Source organism: Callorhinus ursinus, unplaced genomic scaffold (genome assembly GCF_003265705.2).
Source record: "Callorhinus ursinus isolate GAN/ISIS: 27379988/994484 unplaced genomic scaffold, GSC_fseal_2.0 scaffold58, whole genome shotgun sequence".
NCBI lineage: Eukaryota > Metazoa > Chordata > Mammalia > Carnivora > Otariidae > Callorhinus > Callorhinus ursinus.
Window position 1 is genome coordinate 228,974 of NW_027397120.1, and position 24,340 is coordinate 253,313.

Sequence of the window (24,340 nt, forward strand, 5' to 3'; positions counted from 1 at the left end):
CTGAGGCCATGTAAGGTCCTGTGTCTGTCCAAAGTTTTACTTGTCCACACAGTTTTAGCAATGATTGATGATGTCATTTCCTTCCTCCTACTTTAAGGATGAGCATTCTCTTCATTCCATTTTTTTAAATTTTATTTTATTATGTTATATAATAGCATATAACACCCAGTGCTCCACGCAGAACGTGCCCTCCTTAATGCCCATCACCAGGCTAACCCATCCCCCCACCTCCTCCCCTCTAGAACCCTCCGTTTGTTTTTCAGAGTCCATCGTCTCTCATGGTTCATCTCCCGCTCCATTTAATTAATTAATGAAAATATGGACTCGTAGAATCTTAGCATGGTTGTTTCCTATCGTTAATTATTCAGGTTCTTGAATTGGTTCAGGTTTCACTAGCAGGAGCCCCTTCCGGCTGGCTCTGTCCCCTTCTGACTTCTTGTCTTCATTCTTTGAGCAGTTTCTTGCTGGAGAGCACCAGCTCCTTCGCGGGATGTGTGGCCCAGCTCTTCCTTGTCGTGCCCACATGTTCGGCTGCAGCGGCTCAGGGTCATGGCCATCTCCCGCACGCTGCTGAGCACCACTGCCGCGGGCGTGTGGGTGCTCAGTGCATCAGCGCACACGGTCCTTCTGTGGCCCCAGCGCCACCACACACTTCTGCTCTGAGAGCCTCCACGAGTGCGAGCCGCATCAGGGCTGTCTCGGCCAGTGCCTTCTATAGAGTCACAGGCTTCCTGCTCGCCCCAGTGTCCCAGGGCGGCACCATCACCAACATCCTGCACATCTGCTTGGCCACTGGCTCCTCCCGCCTCCTGCTGTTCACCTTGCGCTCCCCTGCTGTGTTCTGTGCCTGTATCAGCCCGGCCTCCAGCTACAGCCCTGAGAGAAACAGAGTGTCCACGTGCTGTACACTGCCCTGAGTCCCACCCTGACCCCAGCATCTACTCTCTGAGGAACACGAAGGTCAAGTGCACCCAGGGAGACTTGTTACACTTTCCAGAGGTTCATGGCGATATGCAAGCCCCTCTTCCGGCCTGGACACCCTGTACCTGTCTCCAAGACCAGGCTTGTGGAAGTCGGGCTGGGCTAACACCTGTCAGCTTGATTACCGGCAGGTGTCTGTGCTGGCCATGCCATCCTGGGTTTGCCTGACCTGTGTGGCACTATGCACACAATAAATGCCTCATCTGCAGAATCTCGGCCCGGGTCCAGCTAGGTGCCCTTCTTGCATCCAGTAAACGTGTCATCGCCCTTGGGTGAGCCCTACAAACTGACAGTCAAACTGCCCCAAGGCCTTTCTTGACCCAGCTCTTCCTTAGCTGTGACAATCTCGGGCCCACCCCAAGCTCTAGCTGAAAGTGTCACCAGCTGGATCTGTAATGTCTTACTGTCCCCAAGACTGCACTCACGGGGGTGGTCTGTTCCTAGAGCCCCTTCCTCAATGCACAGTCGGCCCCATTCCTCAAGCCCTACCTATCACTGCCCTGAAGGGTTCATCCTCTGCCGATAACGGCCCCTCACTCTGTCTCCTGCAGCTGCTTCTCTGCCCCTGGTCTACTGTATGCTGGAAGTCCACGTAGCAACTTGCCTCGTTGGCCGCATTTTCAATTCCGGTCCTGCTGTTCCCGCCTCGTGCCGGAGATTCACAGATGCCCCTCACCCCTCCAGAGTGTGTGGGAGCCATGACATGGTCTTTGGTCTCACCTGGGCCTTCCCTGCTGGGCCCTCAGGTGACTCTGGTCTCGAGGGTCTCGATGGGACAAGAATAGGGACTGCTTCAGGGTCTCACAGCCCTAACTGCCCCAACATTCCCGTGCAGCTTCTCTGCTCCAAGCATTCTCCTTCACCAAGGTCGTGCGTCAAGAGTGACTCACAACTCAGTCTCGCCACCCACATGAAGCTCTGTGTCCTGGACCCTTTACCCAGTGGGGGCTGGGGGGCCCTTCGTGTGGGTCATAACTGCCCATTCCATCCTAGAACAGCCCTCCACCCACTTATTCATCAAGAAGATGCCACAGCCCCTCATGGTCCAAATGCTCAACTGGTCTTCTGGGCTTCGCATAAAATGACCCCTTAGTTGCCAACACTCCCTCTGGTTCCCGGTGTAGCTGTATTCCTCACAAACCCTTTATAATGGTCCTTAGCCATAGCTGTGGGTTAAACTGTGTGCCCTGCAAAGATATGTGGAAGTCTTCACACAGGAACTTTTGAACGTGGCCTTCTTTCGAAATAGGGTCATTGCAGATGTGATCAGCTAAGGTGAGTTCCTGCCAAAGTAGGGTGGGCCCTAATCCCCCTGTCTGGGGTCCTTAAGAAAGACACAGTGACCTGGACACGGAGGGAGAAGCCACATGAGGATGGAGACAGGGGTTGGAGCGAAGTGTCTACAAGCCAAGTTTGCCAGGACCGCCGGCAACACAGACACTGGACAAGGCAACCAGGGCCCTCCCCATGGGCTCAGACAGGGACGGCTGACCCCCACATCGATTTTGGTGTTGGGCCTCTACCCCAGATCATAATAAGTTTGGGTTGTTTTAACCCTCCCACGGTGTGGCACTTTATGACAGCAACCCTAGGAAACAATATACATTTTGCACAGGTGGCCAGCCTGAGCATGAGCTGTGGCTTTGGGTCCGGTGGTCATTCAGATGCAGTGGGAGGGACATCAGGGCAGATGGTACATTCAGTGGGGGGCACGGGGAATGGGTCCATAGCCCATGATCCCCAAGGGGTGTGGAAGGGGCCTGAGCCAGTGTTCAGTGACGTGGTATGGTAAGGGTTTGCAGCATGGGGTCGAGGGTTCCACTGATGGATCCTGGAGTAAGATTTTGGGCTATATGCCAATTGTTTGGTGCAGTTCTCTCTGTACATAAAATGGCACTAATGCAAATTAGGCCCATATCAAACACTGTCTGCTGAATCATTATGTCCTGCCTAGGGCAGGCCTTCATCCCCATTTGTGCAAGCGAGAGACATGTCCCCACGCACCCACCCTTCTGCTCCCAGGCTTGCCACGAGTGCAGCATCCCAGCGTGTGACCCAAGGTCTACCCTCCCCTCTCCCCCCAACGCGGAGATGTTTCTCTGGCTCTACTCTCTCCCCCATTAGTCAGACCAGAGTTTTCATTGCTACAATCCCTCTGGCTTCTCTGGGCAGCTCCTGAGAAGTGTTTCTCTTCTGTACCAAAGAGGCAACCACCCAGCCACCCCTTCAGACCTGGATTAGGCCGACTTTCCTCTTGGACAGAGAGAGCAGTAACTGTGGCTCAGACTTCCTCAGAATCTCTTTTTCTTTAACACAAAAGCAGACTGGAAGTGGGTGGCCTACAGGAGGCTGGTCCTTCTGCTCCCCTCCCTCACTGTACCAGCTCACAGAAGAAGGGCGGTTCTGGCTCCTTCTGTGCTCCAGTGGAACCCACCCAATGGCATCACCAGGCTCCCCTCTCAGGCTGAGCTCACTGCAGCCTGTGTGGGGACAGCCGAGAGATGGCAGGAGGGCCGTGGGCAGTGCCGCTGCAGCCAGTGGGCAGCCCCCTGACTGGTGAGCCTCGCGGCGTTGCTCACGCCAACCACCCCATGCTCTGCCCTGCTCTCTTGTTCAGGGTCCCCTACGGCCTGGAGCTGCACCAGCAAGGGTGGTATCCCCTCCGAGGCCTTGTCAGGGCTGGGTCCTGGCAACTGTCCTCACTCTCTGAAACATATGCCCAGGTCAGAAGGCTCTCCGGGTAGACTGACCCCATGCAAAGGCAGGAGCACCCACCCAACACTTGGCTCAGTCTGTTTGGGGCTGCTAAAGCTGAACAATACAGACTGGAGGCTGCAAGTTACAGACCGAGGCACTGGCAGACCCGGTGTCTGGTGAGAGCCCACCTCTGGCTCTCCTCCCTCTGTCCTCACAGGGAGGACGGGGTAGGGCACTTTCTGGAGTCTCTTACAAGGGCACCGATCCCATTCATGAGGGCTCCAGGATCATGACCTCATCACCTTCCAAAGACCGCCACCTTGAGCACTTGGGTTTCAACATAGGAATTTCAGGGGACCCAAATATTCAGACCATAGCAGATGTGGAAACCAATGATACCACACACACTAAGCAGGTAGGAGAGTCCCTCACTTATCCCTTGTGGTCTCTGGGGGGAGCAGGGCAGGCCCCAGCGAGCCTGAGACAGCAGGGAAGGAGCCTGGCTCAGGGTTACCCTGTCAGGCGGTGGGGCCAGGCGAGGGTCTCCACACACAGGCAGCGGCTTGTGACCTGGATCTTTCATCAGCTTGTCCAGGTGTGGGGCAGAGGGTCTGGAGAAAGACTCCTCTCTTACTCACAACACCAAGGGACATGTGCTGAAACAAGATGTGGGCGAATTTGGTCCTGCACAGGCAGGAACTGGGCACTAGGGCACTGAAGGTGCAAGCCAACGAAGAGCTGGTGCACAAAGGCCAGATGTTTGGTTTTGGCTACAAGCATTTAAGAAAATCAATTTCAAATCTACTTCAAATCACCACTCAGCTAATGAAAGAGACCTCCGTGGTCACACATAACAACGAATCTTTACATAGACTGACTGCATGTTGGGCCACAAACCAAATCTTTAAAGTATAAAATTTTAAGAGACTGAAATCACAAAAAGTATCTCTGACTACAGTGCAATGAAGCTAGAAATGAACAGGACCAGGAAAACTGGAAAATCTACAAACACAACAGGCTCATAAACAGCCAACGGGGCAAAGACATTACACGGAAAGCTAGAAAAATCTTTGAGCTGAATGGAAATGAAAACACAACATACCAAGACATGGATTGAAGAAAAAAAAATGCCCTCATTAAGAAAAAAGAAGAATCTCCAAACAATAACCTAAATTTATACCTTAGGAAACTAGAAAGAGAAGAAGAAACCAGATCTGAAAGGAGTGGAAGGAAGGGAGTCATGAAGAATAGAATGAAAGCAAGTGAATGTACGGCACAAATCAAGAGAGAGAATAATGAAGATAAACATTGTATTCTTTGAAAAGGTAAATAAAATTCACATTTAGCTAGATTGACCATGAAAACAATAGAAAAGACTCAAGTTACTTAAAATCAGAAACGAAAGTGGAAGCATTCCTACCAAACTTGGAGAACAGAGGCAGATACAGGCAGCATGCACCCAGCATGACATAATTCAGATGAAACAGACAGATTACCAGAAACACATAGACTACCAAAACTGACCGAAAATAAACAGAAAATCTGAGCAGACTTACAAAAAATAAAGAGAATGAATCAGTAAGTAAAAATTTCTGAACAAAGAAAAGCCCAGCCCCAGATTCTCCACTTCACTCATAAAGGAAAAAAACAAAACCTGATCATCTCGATTGATGCAGAAAAAGCATTTGACAAAACCCAGCAGACCTTCAGGATGAAACACTCAGCAAACTGGAAAGGAAAGGAACCTTTCTCAACATGACAGAGGCCATATATGAAAAACCCACAGTGTGCACGAGGCTCAGCGGTGGTGGACGGCAAGCTCCCCTCCTATCGGGCGGGCGGAGTCATGGACAACTTTCCCGCCACTCCTAGTCAGAACAATTAGGCAAGAAAAAAGAAACAAAAGGCATTCAGATGGGAAAAGAAGTAAAATATCTGTATTCACAGACACATGATCTTCTCTGTAGAAAATCCTACAGAATCCTACAAAAAAAAACTATTAAATAAATTCAGGAAAGTTGATGGTACAAGATCAATACATAAAAATTAGTTGAATCTCTACATACCATAATTTCCTAAAGGAAATTAAGAGAACAATTCCCTTCACAATGATAGAAACATATACTTTCTGTTTCCCACCTAAGTCTGGCATCCTGGCGGTGCCCACACTGGTGCCCAGTTCCCCAGGGGCAGTGAAACAGCAGAGACTCATTGCCTGCACAACAGAAGACCTCTGTCCACACGAGCCAGGAGCCCCAGTCGAAGTGGGCGCCCCCAGGAGTAGACACGGCTGAGCCACCCTGCAGCTGGGCACACCACATGGGCCTTGGCCCAGTCCAGGTGGGCATTGCAGCTGAGCCCCACGTCAGGCCACACCTCACTTCCAGACACTGGCACAGGGGTGCTCGGCACCCACCAGCTGGGCCTCCGTGTGACCTGGGGGGACACTGAACTGAAACAGTCCATCAAGGGCAGGGTAAGCGTTTGACAGGTCTCTGGGAAATCGACCCGACTGTCCGGCCCTCCAGTCCCACAGGGAGGAAGGCTGCAGGAGGACCAGGACCACCTGGCCTAGCATAGCCCCAGCGGGCCCTCAAGCCACCACTGGAAGCCTGGGGGTGGGGGTCCTGCAGACTCTGAGGACCCTCCCGTCACTCAGCACCTCCCAGGTCCTGGCCCCCACTCAGACTCAGACAGCAAAAGCTCATTTCCCACCTCCTCGGGCCCCATGGGAGCCAGGGGTAGATGAGCACAGCACCCTCAGCTCTGCACCGGAGGGCCTAGGGCCCCTACCCCAGGCTGGGGCTGCGTGCCCAGCTGGAACATTAGTCTCCTGGTCAGTCTTCAACCCTGGTGCATAGTCACAGCGTGACCAGAGCACTCAGAGCCCTGTGGGAGGGCACCTGCTCTAGGAACCCCCAGCGGTGTCTGCCCCCCAGCAACTCCCAGATACAGCCTTCGAAGCAAGAACACAGGAAGGTTGTACATGGCAAAAATGCTCTCAAGGACTCTTTGTCCAGAAATTTCAAAAATTAGAAATCAAATATTCACCTTCCATCTCAATTTGTATCCTTAATTTTGATTTTCTTAAGTTTTCTCAGACTTTATTTTGATGGTGTCAATGACATTAAGGAATTAAAATACTAACAAATGAATGCCTAAGGACCGTTTTCTGAGGCATCTCCACAGAGTTAGGGTCTCGGCTCTTCACATGCACATAGACGGTTCACTGCCTGCAAAGGGCTGAGACAGCCCATCTCTTTGGGGCCCACGTGGTGTGGTCCCCTCCACTCATGGACCTCTTGGGATCCAGAGCCCTGTGGAGAGCAGCACATTCACCTGGAAGGAGGAGGGGCCATACCTCACAGCCACCTGGGCACGGAGAGTGTGCTCCACCCACCTGCAAAGGATAACCGCACGGGTCAGGTGGGAAACACACAGGACACATAGACCATGCACCTCGTAAATCATGCTCATATTTACACATCAGTGCAAAGAAAGGTTCTCATGGATATAAACCAGGATGCTGAGGGATTCATTTCTGAGTGTAGAACAAGTGTTTTCCATTCTCTTTCTTCATTCTATGAGTTTTTAAATTTACAGTAATAAATGTGTTTTGTTTTATAAACAGAATAAGATCAATAACGGTTGCTTTCCAAAAGATTTGCCAGATGACCAGTTTTTGAGAGGGCAGCTCAGGTTTTCAGACCAGTATGGAGGAGGTGTGGAGAATCTGGAGGGAGATGAGGATTTCCAGAGAGGGCAGGAGGACCGCATCAGCAGGACCCTCTGCACAGTAGCTCCAGCGCCTCCCGAGCCACAGCCTGTGCGCTGCACTGAGCTGCACCCCCAGCTCAGGGCTCAGGGACCTGCAGCTGCCTCAAGTGAGTCCCCCCATGCTCTTCCCTCACAAGAAGCCTAATCAATACCCTACAAATAGACTGAAAGGACCGGGGGCCACCGGGAAAAGCTCAGCACACAGCCATGAAGGGGGCACGGTCCGGGTGCCTCGGGCAGGCGCGGAGCGCTATGCTTTGGGGAAGGGCAGCACAGATAGAGGGGCCCCGCACCCTTCCTCTAAGTCCCAACCGCTCTGGCTGCTCGGCTGACACCCTTACTCTGCACCCCATGTGTCTTCCAGACCCCTGTCCCATGCCCAGACCCCCACCCCACTTCCTGCCAGCTCCCTTCTCTCCCTCCTGACCCCAGGGGACGCACTCCTGCCGCACACCTTCCCCCATCCCCCAGGCCCAGGGATATCCAGTGTGAGGGTGACCAGGCTGTGGCAAGTGTGGTTGTGGTCACAAAGGGCTGGGTCCCTCGGCGAGTACTGGGGACTCTGGCACAACGGAACACCTGGGCCGGTTCCAGCACCCTCTGTGGATGTGAAGAGGGGCATCCAGGAGTTGGTTCGTCAGGGGCCCCCATCCCGATGCGCACAGGAGAACCACGTGGGCAAGAAGTTGTCGGTGCAGAACGCTGAAAACACGTGCCCACATGGGACTAGGGTGAAGAGGGGGTAGCTGAGAACAGAACCTGGGCTGAGAGGGGGCGGTCTGAGCAAATGTTTCTGAGATGAATTAATGCATGAATGAGTGAGTTCAAAGGGACTTTAATGACATCTTTTAAAATGAGGACAATGAAAGCCCTCCAGGGCCTGGGCTCTCTCCCTGCTCTGGTCTCACTGATGTCCCCCATGGCCAGCTCACTGTCATCACGTCCTAGGGCACGCTGTGTCTTCCATATCAGCCTGAGCTTTGGGGCCGAGGCTGCAAGGAGCCCCACCTGCGTTTAAGGAGAGAGACGTGCACTGGGTCCCTTGGCCATCCCTCCGAGCCCCCCGACTTCTGGGCCCTGGTGTGTCACTTGAAGCCAGAAGGTCACACAAGGACTAGAATGGGTGAGCCAGGGTCACACCGCTTCCCCTCCCACCCTGTCTGCTCAGGCTCCCTGTGGCCGGCCAGGACAAGGTACTAGAAGGGCCCTGTGGGCAGCCATGTAAAGAAACCCAAAGAAAACTCCAGGACTCTCCCTAAACTCCACATCCACCCACAAGAAGATTCCTGTCTAAGGAGCAACTTTGAAGGGACGGCCGAATTTCCTAACATCCAAGCCTGTGACGCAGGAGTGAGGGTCATGGACACATGGGCTGATGGCTCTCAGGGTCTTTAAATGTAGGCACTGGCCAGAGCAGAGCCCCAGGCATAGGTGCAGTACAGAAGGGACAGCACGCCAGACAATAAGGCGCAGAGGTGCACACCAGTGGGGCTCAGGGGCACCTCCTCCTCTTCCTCCTCCTCCTCAGGGCCCAGCTCCGGCTCCCCAGCGTCATCATACTCCTCCTCCAGGGCCAGGTTCTGGGACACTCTGGGCCCCTCGTCTTTCTCCCCGATGGGGACAGCTCCGATGTCCTCATAAACACCTTCCGAGGGCAAACTCCCCAACATTCTGGAACCTGCAAAGGCCACACCAGAGCCCTCTAGAAGAGACACTCCCACAGTCTGAGCCCTCCCACTGCTGGCCCTGTGGGGTCTCCCATGCGTGCAACCCGGCCCTTCTGCTGCAGTTGCCCACCAAGAGCAACGTCCCCCACAAGGGGCCACACGCCTCCCTGGCACCCAGGGCTGGTTAGCCCCACCACACAGATGGCCTGAGGAATCGGGACACCACTGGGGACTTGTTCTCACACCCAGGCCACCCTTCAGAAGCAAAGCAGGGCCCAGGATCCCGAGTCCCCAGGGTCCAAGAATGTCACTGAGAAGTCGCCATGCAGTGGAGGTCCAGGTGTGACCAGGCATGCAGAGCAGTTACCAGGGCAGAAGAGGCCTGTGATGGGCTGGGGTCCCAGAGTGTGCGCCCCCAACCTCCCCAACCCAAGCCTTGTGTTCACCTCCCCAACCACACCCACCTACCCCTGCGGGTTCTGCCACGGTACCACTGTGCCCCCAAGACCAGGGAGACAATGACCAGAAGGGTGCCGAGGACAACGCAAAACATCATGGGTAGGTTCCCAGCCTTGAGGGCAGATGCAGGGGCCAGGGGAGGGCCTGTGGGGACAGTGAGAGGCGGGGTCTCCCCTGTGTGCCTGTGTGCCTGGGGTATTGTGACCTTGGGTCTGGACCACCTGAGCCTCTCAGGGAGGGGGAAGGCACCCAGAGGAGAGATGGCCTTGTGCTCCTCCCCCAGAGATAACCCCGAGGTCATCGGGCAAGGGTCAGGAGGGAGGGGGCACAGAGGGAGGGGGCCAGAAGGGAGGCCACAGTGTTCCCAGGTCAAACCCCCCAGTTGGTAAAAGAAAGATCCCAGAGAAGTGGCTGGGCAGGGCCTGAGCCTGCTGTCCCTCCCAGTGGCTCTCCACACAGGAGGATGCACAGCCATTTTCCTTGGAGGAGGGGGTGGTCGTGGTCCTCCTGACCTTGGCCCGACCAGCCTAAGGAGGGGCTGACTGGAGCCTTGGCACCCACAGGAGACTCCAGGGCACCCCTCTGTACAGAACCCATTGTAGGGCCCCTCTGAGTTGGGGCCAGACAGGAGAGCATGAGCTGAGCCCTGAGGGAGAGCACACTACCCAATGTCTGTGCCAGTGCTGGTGGCAAGGCCGTGGTTCCCCTGTCACCTGCAAGAGAAATAGGAAAGATCTGAGGGCAAAGTAGGGGAGGCAACCACAGCCCTGGGCAGCCTAGACCCTTACCCAGACCCTCAGGGAAGTGTCCCAGCCTCACTCAGCCTGAGCCAACATGTCATGGGACAACCACAGAGGCAACCAGAGGAAGCCAGCACAGCCTCAGGGCCAGGTTCTGGGGGAATACTCGGAGGAACCCTTCTGGCAACCCCTCCCCAGCCCCCAACAAACCCTCCCACCCCGCCTGTCCCGCTACCCCCTGCCCACTCACGGGAGCAGTGCACGCCTGCATCCTCCTTGTGCCCACAGTCTCCGAGTCCCCATGGCTCTGTGGGACAGCTCCACAGGGATGCCTCGCTGCCACGGCACCCCACCTCGTCCAGCCACACAGGCCCCGAGCCTGGCCCAAAGGCAGCCCCCACAAGGGCACCCACAGCCGGGCCACAGCCCAGCTGGCGGCACACAACCTCTGCATCTGCCAGGTCCCAGGAATCATCACACACGGTGCCCCAGGAGCCAGCATGCCAGAGCTCTACACGGCCAGAGCAGTTGTCCTTGCCCCCACGCACACGCAGCATACCCTCTTCTGGAAAGGGGGGTTGTGGTCACTGCAGGGCAGGACCAAGATGAAGAGTGGACAGGGAGATGGACAGAAGGGTACCTGGGCAGCTGTGGGTGGATGAGCAGTTGAGGGTCTCCCCGGAATCCTGTGCCATTTTCTCTGACAATCCTATTGGATTAAGTAGTCACCATCCCACTGTAAATGCCCTGAAAAGCTTCAGAATGCAGTTTGTAGAACCCACATGACCCCCAGGCCCTGAATCATGAATGGGTGGTTTGTCAGAAACCACCAGCATCCCACCTGCACAGGTGATCCAGACCTCCTCTCCAGGGGTACAGGAATGTGGGTGCCATGGTGCCGAGGGGCACTGCCACAGTGTGGAGTTTCTCAGCCTGCGGCACTCAATGTTGTCCACCCAGGAGGTGCCTGAGCCAGTGTGGACGGGTCTGTTCTCTAGCCAGCCCTGCTCCCCACAGCCCAGCTGCTTGCAGATGATGGACAAGGAGATGTCCTTCAGGGCATTACTGCACACGGCGCCCCACGTCCCATTGTAGAACACATCCAGCCACCCAGCACAGTGGTGGATGCCACCTCGCAGTCTCAGAGCCACTGACCCTGGAAGACAAGAGCAGTCAGGTCAGGAGGAATCTCCAAAGGAGAAGGCCAAAATGAGAGGGTCCCAGCACTGGCATCAGTGCTGCTCGAGACATCTAACCCAGGGAGCCCCTGGCATGAACCTTAAATCAATCACGCATCCCCATGACAATCTCCACCCCAGGGATGTAGGTAGCAGTTAATCTCAGGTGACCTGATTTAATCCCCAGCTGTAACGTCTTAGCAGGTGTCAGCTAATTGTCCAGAAATCCATCTTTGGAAATCATTCAAAATAGAGAATAATCCAGGTGCTAAATGAGAAAAATATGCAGCCAAGAATACTTTATCCATCAAGGCTGTCATTCAGAATACAAGGAAAAAAAAAATCCTCCAGGACAAACAGAAACTAAAAGAATTTGTGATCACTAAACCAGCCCTGCAAGAAATATTAAAGGGGATCCTTTAAGCAAAGAGAGAGCCCAAAAGTAAAAAAGACCAGAAAAGAACAGAGACAATATACAGAAACAGGGACTTTACAGGTAGTACAATGGCCCTAAATTCATATCTTTCAATAGTTACTCTGAATGTAAATGAGCTAAATGCCCCAATCAAAAGACATAGCGTATTAGATTGGATAAAAATGCAAGACCCATGATATGCTGTCTGCAACAGACTCATTTTAGACCTAAAGACACCTCCAGGTTGAAAGTGAGGGGTGGAAAATCTTTATCATGTTAACAAACATTAAAAGAAAGCTGAGGTAACAATCCTTATATCCGACAAATTAGATTTTAAAACCAAAGACTAATAAGACATGAGGAAGGACACTATATCATACTTAAAGGGTCTATCCAACAATTGTAAATATCTATGCCCCTAACATTGGAGCAGCCAATTATATAAACCAGTAAGTAACAAAATTAAAGAAACACATCAATAATAATACAATAATAGTAGGGGACTTTAACACCCCATTCACCACAATGAACAAATCATCTAAGCAGAAGATCAAGAAAGAAACAAGAGCTTTGAGTGACACACTGGACCAGATGGACTTAACACATATGTTCAGAGCATTCCATCCTAAAGCAACAGAATACACATTCTTCTCAACTGCACATGGAACATTCTCCAGAATAGATCACATACTGGGTCACAAATCAGGTCTCAACTGGTACCAAAAGATTTGGATCATCCCCTGCAACAGTACATTAAAACAATTACCACAACCAAGTGGGATTTATTACTGGGCTGCAAGGATGGTTCAATATCCACAAATCAATCAACGTGATACACTACATTAATAAAACAAAGGAAAAGAACCATATGATTCTCTCAATAGATGCAGAAAAAGTATTTGACAAAGTACAGCATCCTTTCTTGATTAAACCTCTTCACAGTGTAGGGATAGAGGGAACATACCTCAATATCATAAAAGCCACATATGAAAAGTCCACAGTGAATATCATTCTCAATGGGGAAAACTTGACAGCTTTTCCCCTAAGGTCAGGATGCCCGCTCTCACCACTATTGTCCAACATAGTACTAGAAGTCCTAGCCTCAGCAATCAGACAACAAAAAGAAATAAGAGGCATCCAAATCGGCAAAGAAGAAGTCAAACTCTCACTCTTTGCAGACAACATGATACTCTATGTGGAAAACCCAAAAGACTCCACCTCAAAATTGCTAGAACTCAAACAGGAATTCAGCAAAGTCGCAGGATATAAAATCAATGCACAGAAGTCATTTGCATTTCTATACACTAACAATGAGACAGAAGAAAGAGAAATTAAGAAGTCAATCTCATTTACAATGGCACCAAAAACCATAAGATACCGAGGAATAAATCTAACCAGAGAGGTAAAAGATCTGTACTCTGAAAAGTATAAAACACTCATGAAAGAAATTGAGGAATACACAAGGAAATGGAAAAACATTCCATGCTCATGGATTGGAAGAACAAATATTGTTAAAATGTCTATGCTACCCAAAGCAATCTATGCATTCAATACAATCTTTATCAAAATACTATCAAGTTTTTTCACAGAGCTGAAACAAATAGTCCTAAAATTTGTATGGAACCAGAAAAGACCCCAAGTGGGCAGGGGAATGTGGAAAAAGAAAATCAAAGCTAGGGACATCACAATTCCAGACTTCAAGCTGTATTACAAAGCTGTGATCATCAAGGCAGTACGGTACTGGCACAAAAACAGACACATAGATCAATGGAACAGAACAGAGAACCCAGAAATCGACCCTCAACTCTATGGTCAACTAATCTTCAACATAGCAGGAAAGAATATCCAATAGAAAAAAGTCAGTCTAGGGGCGCCTAGGTGGCTCAGTCGTTAAGCGTCTGCCTTTGGCTCAGGTCATGGTCCCAGGGTCCTGGGATCAAGCCCCGCATAGGGCTCCCTGCTCAGCAGGAGGCCTGCTTCTCCCTCTCCCACTCCCCCTGCTTATGTTCCCTCTCTCACTGTCTCTCTGTCAAATAAATAAAAATTTTTTTAAAAAAAGAAAAAGAAAGACAGTCTCTTCAACATATGGTATTGGGAAAACTGGACAGCCGCCTGCAGAAGAATGAAACTGGACCATTTCCTTACACCACACACAAAGATAAACTCAAAATGGATGAAAGATCTAAATGTGAGACAAGAATCCATCAAAATCCTAGAGAAGAATGTAGGCAGTAACCTCTTCAACATTGGCCACAGTGACTTCTTTCAAGACATGTCACCAAAGGCCAGGGAAACAAAGAAAAAAGTGAACTATTGGGACTTCAAGATAAAAAGCTCTTGCACAGCAAAGGAAACAGTCAATAAAACCAAAAGACAACCCACGGAATGGGAGAAGATATTTGCAAATGACATATAAGATAAAGGGCTAGTATCTAAGATCTATAAAGAACTTCTCAAATTCAAAACCCAAAGAACAAATAATCCAGTCAAGAAATGGGCAGAAGACATGAAAAGACATGTCTCCAAAGAAGACATACAAATAGTCAACAGACACATGAAGAAAAATGTTCATCATTGGCATCAGAGAAATTCAAATAAAGACCACAATGAGATACCACCTCACACCAGTCAGAATGGCTAAAATTAACAAGTCAGGAAACATCAAATGTTGGCAAGGATGCAGAGAAAGGGGAAACCCTCTTACACTGTTGGTGGGAATGCAAACTGGTGCAGTCACTCTGGAATACAGTATGGAGGTTCCTCAAAAAGTTAAAAATAAAGCTATCCGATGACCCAGCAATTGCATTAGTGGGTATTTACCCCAAATATACAAGTGTAGTGATGCAAAGGGGCACCTGCACCCCAACGTTTATAGCAGCAATGTCCACAATAGCCACACTATGGAAACTAAATAGTCCAGATGTCCATCGACAGATGAATGGATAAAGAAGATGTGGTTCATATTTACAATGGAATATTACTCGGCCACCAAAAAGATTGAAATCTTGCCATTTGCAACAACATGGATGGAACTAGAGGGTATTGTGCTAAGCAAAGTAAGTCAGTCAGAGAAAGACAATTATCATATGATCTCACTCATATGTGGAATTTAAGAAACAAAATAGATGAACATAAGGGAAGAGAGGAAAAAATAAAACAAAACAATATCAGAGAGAGAGAAAAACCATAAGAGACTCTTAACTATAGGAAACAAACTGAGGGCTGCTGGAGGGGAAGGGGGTGGGGGGATGGGGTAATTGGGTGACGGGCATTAGGAGGGCACGTGATGGAATGAGCACTGGGTGTTATATAAGACTGATGAATCACTGAACTCTACCTCTGAAACTAAAATGCATTATATATGTTCATTGAATTTAAATTAAAAAAAAAACAAAGTACAGAATAATCCTTGTGCACAAGATGATCAATGTAGCAGTGATTATAAAAACTTAAAAAATTGAAAAACAGTAATGAGTGCAGTTTCATGTTCAGAGAGCATCAACCCGGGCTGGTCATGGCCCAAGTACCATCACATTACCCTCAAGCAAGGCAACTCCAACAACACTGAGATGTCTTAAGTAAACCATAATATCACCACTAATAAAGCATTAGACATTAGTCCTTTAAAATTATGTTATGAGAGTCCACAAATACATTAAAAATACCTCTGCAGGATATGAATTGCATGTGATGGGGCCATAACAAATTAAAATTTAAATAAGCTTTAAAAAAATGCTTGAAGGATGTACATCCATGACAGATTACCAAAGTGGCCCCTAAGATATCCTGCTGTACCCACACCCCTTGAAATGAGTCTGGGCTGACCCCCTGAATCTGGGCTGGCCTTGGGACTTCAGTCAACTGACCAAATGGGTAAGAGTGACCCACGCCCGTCCCAGGCCTGGGCATCACACACGTGCCTGGCCTGCTTTGGCTCTCGCTTTTGGAACATTGCTTCCATGTTGAATCATAACAGAAACAGAGCGTCCCCCACCCCAGCCAACAACCAGTTCCCAGCAGCAGAATCCTATCAGTCAGCAAGTGATCAGCTGCCTGAGGGAGCCCCTGAGACAGATGAAGGAAGGCAAACTTGCCAAGTTAAAATGCACATCCAAGAACTTTTGTTGACACACAAGCATTAAATCCGTGATGTATACAAAACCTAGAGACACTCCCCCAGAATACATGAGAAAAGACCAGAGCCCCCCCAAAAAATAATGAATAAAAAGGACAAGGAAGATCTAAAATAATGAGCTGAAATGTCACTTTGAAAGACACACAAGGATTGAAAGAGAGCGATCATCTGAGACATCAGATGAGGAAAACTTTCCTAAAGCAAAACCAGTAAGAAGAAAGCACAGTGAACGCTCAGCTCCGTCCTGGAGGGCAGCCCTGCGCAGACCCCTCACAGGCTCATACCCCCCCCCCAATAAATGACACTCTGTCCCTCGGGAACGACCACACCCACACACTACCGATATAAACAGCCTCAGATATGCATAAGCTTTCATACACCACCTTTAAAGCATTCTGGAAAAAGTCCTCCAGAACACTGAAATAAGGGTCCAAAGAGTTTGAGACAGAGAAAGCTCACACACAAATGTGAGCTGAGCCTGTGAGCAGGGGTGACAGACCCCAGGCAGTGCTGGTCCAGGACCGCCAGCCGCATCTGAGCAGACCCGCACCCTCCCCCGACCGGGGTCTCCTGTCCACCCCCCCCCCACACACACACACCCCGCCGGGGTCTCCTGTCCGTCCCCCCGTGCCCGCACCCCCGGCAGCGTAAAGTTGCTCTGGCCTGCAGCATCACTGCAGCAAGAGAACACTGTCCAATACACCGCGGAGCTCTCCACGCCGGGAAGAGACGTTAGTGGAATCCGTGGAAGGCAAGAGTGTGCAAGATGTTACGCACTAGGACAGCGCGAACATTCTCTACTCAGCTGCCCCAAAAAGACAGTCAACTAACAGGACCCACCTGAGCAGATGACGCCGGCGTCCTCCTTGTGCCCGCAGTCCTGCTGGCCCCAGCCCCGCGACGGGCACTGCCACAGCGCAGACTCGTGGCCGCTGCAGCCCAGCTGGTCCATCCAGATGCGCCCCGACCCCGCACCGAAGGGCGCGGCCCCCAGGGCGCGGAGGGCTTGGCCGCAGCCCAGCTGCCGGCAGACCACGTGGGCGTCCTGCAGGTCCCAGCCGTCGTCACACACGGTGCCCCACGTGCCCCCGTGCAGCACCTCCACGCGCCCCGCACAGCGGTGGGGCCCCGCGGCCAGCCGCACCCGCCGGCTCCCTGCGGAGACACGCGGAGTCAGGGCGGCCGGCCCGCGGGCGATGGGCCAGCGGCGCGGGCACTCACTCACCGGAGCACACGACGCCCGCGTCCCGCGAGGCTCCCGAGGGTACCAGCGGGGATGCGGACACGTTGCACTGGGTCAGGCGGGTCTCGGTGCCCTGACAGCGCGCGCGGCTCAGCCCCACCGGGACCGCCCCGCGCCTGGGCGCGGGCGCGTCGTAGGCCCGGTCAGCCTGTCCGCACCCCAGCTGCCTGCACACCACGCGGGCGCCGCGCAGGTCCCACGCGTCGTCCAGGACGCGGCCCCACACCCCATCCAGGGAGACCTCCGCACGGCCATCGCAGCGGCTCTGTCCGTCTCTCAGCCGCAGGGCGTGGAGGAGACCTGGGGAAGACGCACGCATGGACAGGGGGTCAGGGGGAGACAACCACCACCTCCCAGCAGAACCCCGCCCACGCCCAGCCTCCCTCAGCCCGCCGCTCTTGCAGACCCACCTGAGCAGACTGCGGCAGCCGCGTTTCCCAGCGCACAGGCCCCGGCCCCCAGGGTGCTTACTGGGCAATTCCACAAATAGGGTTCTGTCCCCACACAGTGAAACACATCAGGCCAGATGGGCGCGTCCCCGTTCCCAAAGTGGCCTCCTCGGGGTGTGGCCTCCGCACTACCGCAGTTGAGCTGGTGGCAGAGGACGGTGGCATCTGCTAAGTCCCAGTGGGCAGCACAGAGGGGTGCCCAGGCCCCCTGCACTTGGAGCTCCACGCGCCCCTCACAGCTGCTGCTGCCGTTAACCAGCCGGAACTCTGAAGAGGGGAGTGGGAGTCAGCATCCCCCTCAGCCACAGACCAGCTTCTTTCCCTTGCACCCACTGCGCCGGCCACAGCCTCACCAGTCCCCTCCCCGCCTCAGCCTCAGCATCCAGATCATGCCTCTGCAGATGTGCCCACAGACTGCGGTGTTGCCACGGTGGGGGGCACAGTCCTCTCCTCCCCCTCAACCCACAGAAGCAACACTTCGCACGCCCTCCTGGCCAGAGGCACCTTTATGAGCCTAGCTTAGAGCCCCCAGAGGGAGTCACCAAGGGAGGCTGGCAGGGAAGGCTACCTGAGGCTACCCTCCCAGCCTCACCTGAGCACCTGAGCCCGGCATCCTGGCGGTGCCCACACTGGTGCCCAGGCCCCCGGGGGCAGTGGAACAGCAGAGACTCATTGCCTGCACAGTGGAAGGCCTCTGTCCACACAGGCCCAGAACCCTGGCCGAAGTGGGCGCCCCCAGGAGTAGACACAGCCGAGCCACACTGCAGCTCCCGGCACACAACATGAGCCGTTGCCTGGTCCAGGTCAGCGTCACAGACAGTGCCCCAGGTCAGGCCACGCCTCACTTCCAGACGCCCGGCACAGGGGTGCTCACCACCCTCCAACCGGGCTTCCATGTGTCCTGGGGGAGGACACAAACTCTCAGTTAGGGATAAGTGTTCTCAGGTGAACAATTCAGCCACCTCCCTGGGCCACAGGAGGCTCCAGCCAGGGTAGACCATCTGTAATCAGGCAGTGGGTCTGCAAGCCCTGGGCAGAAACTGATAGCCGGAGGCCCATACACCCTCCACCTAGAACAGAGCAGGAGTCCCTGGTCACTTCCCTGAGATCAGAGGTCAGAGTCACCTCCTCCAGGTGCCCACAGGTGTCACATAGCCTCTGCCTGCCCAGGGCAGGGGCATCAAGACCCTGTATAGTCTTGGAAGCCAGGTCAAGACACCTTTCCGGCCACAGATCACTGCCTTCTTGGGGGCACCAAGGAAGGTGACCCATCCACCTCACTTTAGCTTTTCCCAATTCCCAGAACACAGGCAGGATCTATGAGGGCCAATTCACTTGCCCATTTGAGACAGGACTGGGAGGGGGCAACCACAAGCCAGCTGACTCATGTTGTAAGGCAACAATCACAGCTCAACCAGCACAGATGCTGCAGGATAGCCAGGACCCCAGCCGGCCAGGGGGTTCTGAGCCAGGACACATCTGGGGAGACACACACACAGGTGACTCAGTGAGGCACCTGAGGAGCCATCCAAGAGCACTTCCTGTGCTCTCACCTCCAGGCCTCTGTTCCAAGCAGCTGTGAGCTAAAGAACGCCAGATGGTCACAGTGCCTGCCCTCACCTGTCCAGCCCATCCCTAATTCATCTGAGACACCAAGCTGCCCAGGTGTCAAGAGGAGATGGGTCTGTGAGAGCTGAGACCACTCCCAACAGCTCCTTCCCCAGGGGTCTGCACCCTGAGACTCAGGCGAGCCCCATGCTGGGCCTCACCTGAGCAGACCACCTCCGCGTCCTGCCGGAAGTCACAACCACTGCGGAGATTATTGTTGAGTCTGCAGTTCCGGATGGTGGGCTCGGTACCCCTGCACATCATGTACTTCCTGACGACCCCCACGTCTTGGCGGGGGGCCTGAAGCACAGGCCCACACCCCAGCTCCTGGCAGAACACCGTGGCCTCCTCCTCATGCAGGCCGCAGAGGCGATCCACCCCATTCACATTCCTGATCTCGGGGAGTCCAGAGCAGGGGCTGCGGCCCTTTACCAGCCGGATCTCCCGAAAGGTGCCATCTGAGAAGCACGGGCCCAGGGACAGAAGGTGGGGACTCTGCTGGCCGCATGGCCACTCAGAGCCTCTGGCCTGCCTCCATGACCAGATCCCATTTGGGCGTGGCAGTCCCTACGCTGGGCCTGGGTCAGACTCTGCAACCAACCCTGCTCCTTCCAGAGGGTCCAGAGGGCACTTTCTGAGAGCAGCCAGTCACAAAGCCTCCCCCACTCAGAGGGACCTGAGCCTGGGTTAATACTCTGCTGTCACTGTCTTGAAAATCTTGTTGTTGAACAAGGGTCCCTGCATTTTCGCTTTATACTGGGCTCCATTAACCATGCAGTGGGTCAGCTTCACAGACAGGAGGCTATGGGGGGCAGCACAAGTTCACAAGTGCCCAGAGACAGCAGAAGACCCTCAAGATAGACCTCAAAGGGAAAGCATTTGCCTCCTCATCATTTTTGAAATCATGTTTAAATACCTAATGTTAAACACCAACAAGCACCCTCAGGTGTCTAGAAGACAGGGTGGTCCCTAGCCACCACCCCACCCCCCCATCTGCCCATTTCCCGCCTCTCCACACTCCCACATTGCTGTTGTACTTCTTTATTTACTCTGTTTCCCCCTAGGAGAGTACAGGCTCCATGCAGCGGGATTTTTGTCTGATTTATTCAAAGCTGCATCCCCAGCACCCAGAACAGTGCCTTGCAAATAAGCACTTGTTGAATGAAAAGCAAAGGACCCCTAACAGAAGGTATGAAAGAGTCATGAGAGGTTGGAAGGCTTTACAGGTGGGGATGGTTCCTATGCCCAGTAAGGAGCCCCCCCTCCCCGCCCAGATCCTCTCTCCTTGCCCCTCCCCCAGACCTACCCTCTTCCCCCTCCGCAGCTCCCTCCTGCGCCGGACTTACTTGCACACAGAGCAACCACCACCCACTCGTGAGGGCACTTGCTCCGAGTCCAAGCCCCGAGGCTGCACTCCCAGAAGGAGGGCTCATCACCCCTGCAGGACACGTTGTGGAGCCAGGGCCGCACCATCTCCCCGGGCAATGGGACGTACTTGGGGGCACCCACGGCATGGCCACAGCCCAGCTGCCTGCAGACCACGGATGCCTCCGCCAACGTCCACTCCTGGTTGCACACGTGTCCCCACTGCTCCTCGTGGCGGACCAGCACCACTCCGTCACAGGAACTGTGTCTGTACGCCAGCCTCAGGTCGCCTGGTCCGCCTACAGAAGGACAGGTCCGCCTCAGAGGGGCCCAGAACCGTCTTTGTGGGGGTGGGGGGAGAGCCGGCTGTAGCTGGGAGGTATAAAGACGCCTGCGTTTACCCGCGGCCACTTCCAAGGTCTTGCTGCGAGGCCTCAGCACAAAGTCAGGTCCCCCTGACCCCCGAGTCCGCGCCGTCCAGAAGGGTGATGGGGTGGGGTCACACAGAGACCCGCCCACTGCCCCCACGCACCCCTGCGTCCTTGCCTCCACAGTCCCCCTCCCCCCAACCATGTCTTCTGCTCCCCTCCCAAGCCCTCTGGGGCCCCATACGATGTGGGTGACCCGACCCCCCAGGCAAGGAAGTCCCTTGTCCGCTGCCTGGAACTGGGGCGGCTCTTCCCACCACCCCACCACGCCTCCCAATCATAATTTCCCCACTTCCACTGGCGGGCCTGTGGCCCACCACACGCACCCACCACTCTCCATTCCCTGCTCACCTCTACCCCACCCCCCAGACGGCTGCCTGTCCTTCCAGTTCCGCTCTCCCAGGCGGCCTCCTCGGGTTTCAGGTCTCAGCAGCTCCCGGGACCAGGACCAAATGGACCACTTCACCAGGACCAGGATGTATTTCCCGAACCACACCCCTTCTAGGCCTCTGCACCTTGGTTTCTCCTGCACAAACCCCTCCCCATCACAGCCCCTTGATCCCCGATTCTCATGACCCCTTCCTGGGCTGCTGCTGGAGAAACAGAACAGCAGTCACAGAGAAGTCTCTGTCCCAGCCTGGGCCACCCCAGACCACCTCCAGGGCCCATCCTGGACTCACAGAAGGAGGAGACAGAGGGCAGACTCCCACACACAGATCCAGAGGAAGGCTTGTCCCTCTCCGCACTGCTCTCATTGACCCCTGAGGGTCTTCATTCATCACTGGTACATCTCTGGTACATCCCCCTCCAACCTGTGCATGGGTGTCTGCATCTCTAACACAAAACGGGATCCCCTCCGGTTTTCCTACAGCACTCCCACAACGGCATCACTGCCCACAGATTCCTGCCACCACTACCTGGGGCGCCCCTACTGTCCAACTCTGAGGCCACCTGGGCTGGGCCAAGGATCAGCCTGCCCAGTGAGGCTCTTCCATCAGTTTCCAGGGCACTGGACACTGCTACCCTCTCCCATCTCCCTGTGCGACTCACACACTCACTCTCTGACACCAACACTATCGCTCACCCAGTCAGAGGCCCCAGGCTACTGTATGCAGTCTCCCCCAGGGGCTTGCTCCCTCACTACCAGCCTTTCCGTGTTGTTCCATCCGGCAGAACCCCCTCTGTACAGCTTGCTGCCCATGATTCTGCCACTTGGTTTCTGGACCCAGCAGCATCCCACACCCCTGTGCCCCCCACCTTGCTACTGCGACTCCCTGCAACTGTGTTTCTCTTCCATGTCCCAGCACAAGCTGAATGGTCACCCTCACTGCCAGGTACAGCTGGCTTTCCGTCTCCCCCACCAGCCACCCAGCCCCGGGGAAAGTAGATGGAGCAGCCCCTCCGCAGGACCTATCAACACCTCCTGTCCATGGGGATCACTGGGACCAGAAACTAGCCATGTCCCCTCATTCCATCCAGGCTCTGACCCAGCCCTGCACCCCACGGTCACCCTGGGATTAGATCTGCTCAGTCTTCATTAGAACAAGAGTCTCCAGGGATACACACTTTGGAGCCCACATGCCCACTTGCCCCAGGATGACCCATACACCTCTGCGCTGAGCAAGAGCCAGATAGACAGCTGGTCATAGCAGAAAACCCCCACACCCCAGGGTCTCAGGCTCTACAGAACCACTGCCTCCAGAAGCTTCCATGGATGAGGGAAGGAGAAACTTACCAATGGGGATTGCCCTGAGAGTGAGGAGAAGGGTTCCCAGTCCCAAGGCCCAGAGAACTGTCTTCATGGCCCTGTGACCCGAGGGCTCAGCCAGCTCCAGCCACTCAACTGGGGCAATGCAGAGATTACAGTCAAGAGTCAAATATACAGAAGTAGGAGCCACCAATGGCCTCCAGGAACCAATGGGGACAGTGAGGGCCTTTCCAGAACCTATCAGGGGTCTGTCTCTCTGTCTCTGAGCAGAGCAACCAATGGTGTTGGCAGCCCTGAGCATTGCCAGATATGAGCGAGGGGCCCAGGCTGTGGGTTTCCTCCCGCACTGATAACTGCTGACAGGGTAGCTTTACTCAGACCCCACAGCCAGACAGGTGGTCTAATCTGCCCACAGCCACAGCAGCAGCAACAAAGCCCTGTGTGTCTCTGCCCTCCGCCCAGGCCCAGTAGCCTTGGCTCCACACCACAGTGACACAGTGACACCAGATTTCTGGGGACCAGCAGGAACTGAGTGGAAGCCCCACAGCACCAGAAGAATGAGACAGCCCAGGATAGCCTTTCAAGGCCCCTAAAAACTGAACTGTCATTGGACCTAAAGCCGCAAAAGGACAGAACCTATACTCTGAACCTAAACAGGGTGACTACCTGCTGACATGGAAGAGTCTCCCAACATCACAGTCCAGAATACAAGTGAAAATCATCCATCATATGAAGAATCAGGAAAACAACAATTTGATGATAAAATACAATGAACTGATACAAGGTGAAGTTGATCTCAGAACTATCTGCCGAGGATTTTAAAGTAGACTTCATAAAAGATGCTTCCACAGTAAATTGCAAACTCTTTTGAAACTAATGGGAAAAAAATAGAAAATCTCAGCAAAGAAATAGAAGTTATAAAAATGAACTGCTGGTGAGGTATGGAAAAATTGGAACATTCATGAGATTGGAAAATGGTGCAGCCACTTTGGAAAACAGTTTGGCAGTTATTCATAATGTTAACCCAGCAATACCACTCCTAGGTACATATCAAAGAGAAATTAAGTTATGTCCACACAAAAACCTGTATATAAATGTTCATAGCAGCATTATTCATAATAAACAAAAAATAGAAACAAGCTAAATGTACATCAATTGATGAATGGATAAACAAATGTGGTCTATCCACAGCACAGAACATATTCAGCCATTGAAAGGAAGGAAGCTCTGACACCTGCAACAGTGGAGTGAACCTTGGAAACAGTATGCTAAGTGTCAGACACAAAAGACCACATGTATGATTCCATTTATATAAAATGTCCTGATTGGGCAAATCCACAGACAGAGAAAGTGAATTAGTGGTTGCCAGGGGCTGGAAGGAGGAGAAAATTGGAAATGACTGCTAATAGGTATGGGGCTTCCTTTGGGGGAGATGAAAATGTTCTGGAATCAGCCAGTGGTGATTGTGGTATAACTCTGAGTATACTAAA

General features: G+C 53.2%; 1 protein-coding gene across 6 annotated transcripts; it reads right to left on the reverse strand.

Annotated features, from left to right (window-relative positions):
- Positions 1–8,274: 8,274 nt before the first annotated feature.
- SCART1 (scavenger receptor family member expressed on T cells 1) lies at positions 8,275–23,090 on the reverse strand. Of its 6 annotated transcripts, XM_025880154.2 has the most exons (14): positions 22,878–23,084; positions 20,696–21,013; positions 19,511–19,807; positions 18,334–18,642; positions 17,703–18,008; positions 17,275–17,592; positions 16,890–17,204; positions 11,163–11,477; positions 10,962–11,030; positions 10,572–10,886; positions 10,247–10,294; positions 9,591–9,725; positions 8,939–9,133; positions 8,275–8,463 (listed from the first exon to the last, which is right to left on the reverse strand). In XM_025880154.2, the coding sequence occupies exons 1-14, from the start codon at positions 22,942–22,944 to the stop codon at positions 8,393–8,395; spliced, it is 3,078 nt and encodes a 1,025-aa protein (XP_025735939.1). In that variant the 5' UTR covers positions 22,945–23,084; the 3' UTR covers positions 8,275–8,392. The 6 variants fall into 6 exon arrangements, with proteins under 6 accessions (XP_025735939.1, XP_073740749.1, XP_073740751.1 ...); XM_073884648.1 differs by lacking the exon at positions 8,275–8,463 and having other exon boundaries at positions 8,470–9,133; positions 22,878–23,088; XM_073884650.1 differs by lacking the exons at positions 8,275–8,463; positions 10,572–10,886 and having other exon boundaries at positions 8,470–9,133; positions 22,878–23,089.
- Between the last annotated feature and the right edge of the window lie 1,250 nt (positions 23,091–24,340).